This window comes from Trypanosoma conorhini (genome assembly GCF_003719485.1).
Source record: "Trypanosoma conorhini strain 025E chromosome Unknown Tco_14.4_contig_01540, whole genome shotgun sequence".
Taxonomy (NCBI): Eukaryota; Euglenozoa; class Kinetoplastea; order Trypanosomatida; family Trypanosomatidae; genus Trypanosoma; species Trypanosoma conorhini.
Genome location: NW_021705628.1, coordinates 1 through 2,071, shown reverse-complemented (window position 1 = coordinate 2,071; position 2,071 = coordinate 1). Strand labels below are relative to the sequence as shown.

Sequence of the window (2,071 nt, the reverse complement as noted above, 5' to 3'; positions counted from 1 at the left end):
GTGTCTCTCGTGGCGCTCCCACTACTGTCACCTCCCACGCCCATGCCCCCATCCCGAGAGACATCCACCTGCTCCCTCTGCATGTGTGGACCTNTTCCCATCGGATATTTTGCCACGACTTGCCTCGGTTACGGCACTCCTTGGACGGTGGTGCATGCACGCCCGTAACTCTCTTCTACTGGGCATCTTCAGCCTTGGAATGCATCTGCTCTAACGCTTGGCGCAATGGTGCACTCGGCCGCACGCATTTAACTATTTGATTTTTTTTGGTCATGGAATACATGGGGAGACGGTGTTGCCTGTCTTTCTTTTCTGTGGTACGCATAGAATACGTGCCCATCCGTGCATGCGTTGATTCTTCCCTCACGCCGAACTAGCCCCCGCAGGGCAGAGCAGTGATCTACACCATGAAGGCTGAGAAAGCAAGGAGCAGTTGTGGCAGGAGAAAAAAGTCAGCTTATTATTATAGCAGAGGTGCCTTTTTTCCTTCTCTCCCCTACGCAAATGTACCACAGCGGTGCGGGGGGCGGAGAGTGAGAAGAATAGTAAATTAAAAACATCAAAAAAAAAGGAAATGATGTGCGGCCGAGCCCCACTTCTCCCGCCTGTCCCCAGGCGCAGCGGGGGCGCGCGGTGTCAACGGAGCTTGTTGAACCCAATGTGCGCCGCATTCTCACGGAAGCACTGGCGGCAGACGTTGAGCTCGTACTTGCGGATGAGTGCCTTCTGGTTGGAGCAGATCACGCAGTGGCGCGCGCCCTTGCCCATGCCGATCTTCTGGCGGGAGCGCCATTGTTCGAGGTGGCCCATTGTTGCAGGTTGGTGTGGAGAGCTAAGCAAGTGGCACTGCGCCAGACACGGAAACGCAAGCAACGAAGGGAAGCGGCAAACAAACTTGCAAGGGAAAGACCAAACAAAGTAGAAGCCAAAAAAAAAAAACTTCCATCCGGCAGAAGGCACAAAGGAGAAAAAAAAAGAGCTAAAAGAAGCAGCTGTGTGTCCGGATGCGGCCCTCTCCCCCCTACTACTACAAACCACAAGAAGGAGGAGCCACTGTGTTAGTGCAGTCTGCGCCCAACATCCCCCCGCCTCGGAGAGGCCGCATCCATCGCGTGTGCACCCAAAGGCACGTCTACTCACAACGCACACGCCGCGGGAACCAAAATCCCGCTGTGAGGCGTCGAAGTGGCGGCTCTTACGGCCCGCCGCCAGCTTCCTGGCCCCACTCCGCGTGTGCGAGGGTCGTTGGGGACGAAGGCATAAGAAAGAGGTCAGAAAAAAAAAAGAGGGCCGTTCGCCCGTTGCCTTCCAACGTGGCCGCTTTGGAAACAAGGGCCATCTTAATGGACAAAAGAGACAAAGGCGTCCCAGCAAACTTCCTAACATCTGTCCCGCCGCAGCCGGTGGCACCCATTCGCCCCAAAAACCGCAAATAAGATGGCAGCAATGCCATCGACTCCATCGCACTCTGCGTGTCCGCCCGCACGCCCCCAAGGCAGCGGCACGTGTGCCGCTTGTGGGCGTGTGTGAGTGTGCGTCCAGCGCCCGGTGTTGCTTTTGCGGCGTGCCGCCCATTTTTATATTCATTTTCGTTTTCTACAAGTCCATCCAACAACTGTGCCTCACAGAAACTCCAGCGCACCACCTTACAGTATCCTTCATTTGCTTACGCTTTTCTTTACTTTCCGCCCTCCGCTGGGTGAAACCCGTCGGCCGTCGCTTCGCGTTATTCTCCTTCTCTCTATCTATCGCTCTCGGAGTCCACGCGCCCCCGCTGCCACCGCTGCGGGCCACTGGCCTTTAGCGGCTCTTTTCGAGCAGCCCCAACCAAATGGCGCGGTCCGCCATGAGCGAAACGGAGCTCTCTGCGAAGCCCTCCACAGGGTTGTAGGCCTCCCGCACCCACGGCGTCTCGCCGCTGGTCTTCAGCATAGAAGACCGCAGCCGGTAAAACAGCTCCGCCGCTGGCTCCCCGAGCAGGTCAACGTACTTCGTCCTTAGGGCGTGCGCCATGAGGACGTTCGCGCTGATCCAGACGTGGCCCATCCAACGGTTCGTCGTGGTGCTAGCC

The 2,071-nt window shown here is 57.1% G+C and overlaps 1 protein-coding gene across 1 annotated transcript; it reads right to left on the bottom strand.

Moving 5' to 3' along the window:
* Positions 1-636: 636 nt before the first annotated feature.
* Positions 637-1,386, bottom strand: Tco025E_10219 (ribosomal protein S29; the record flags this gene model as incomplete). The annotated part of the gene is made up of 1 exon (XM_029377002.1): positions 637-1,386. The coding sequence occupies one exon, from the start codon at positions 1,384-1,386 to the stop codon at positions 637-639; it is 750 nt and encodes a 249-aa protein (XP_029222901.1).
* Positions 1,387-2,071: the final 685 nt, after the last annotated feature.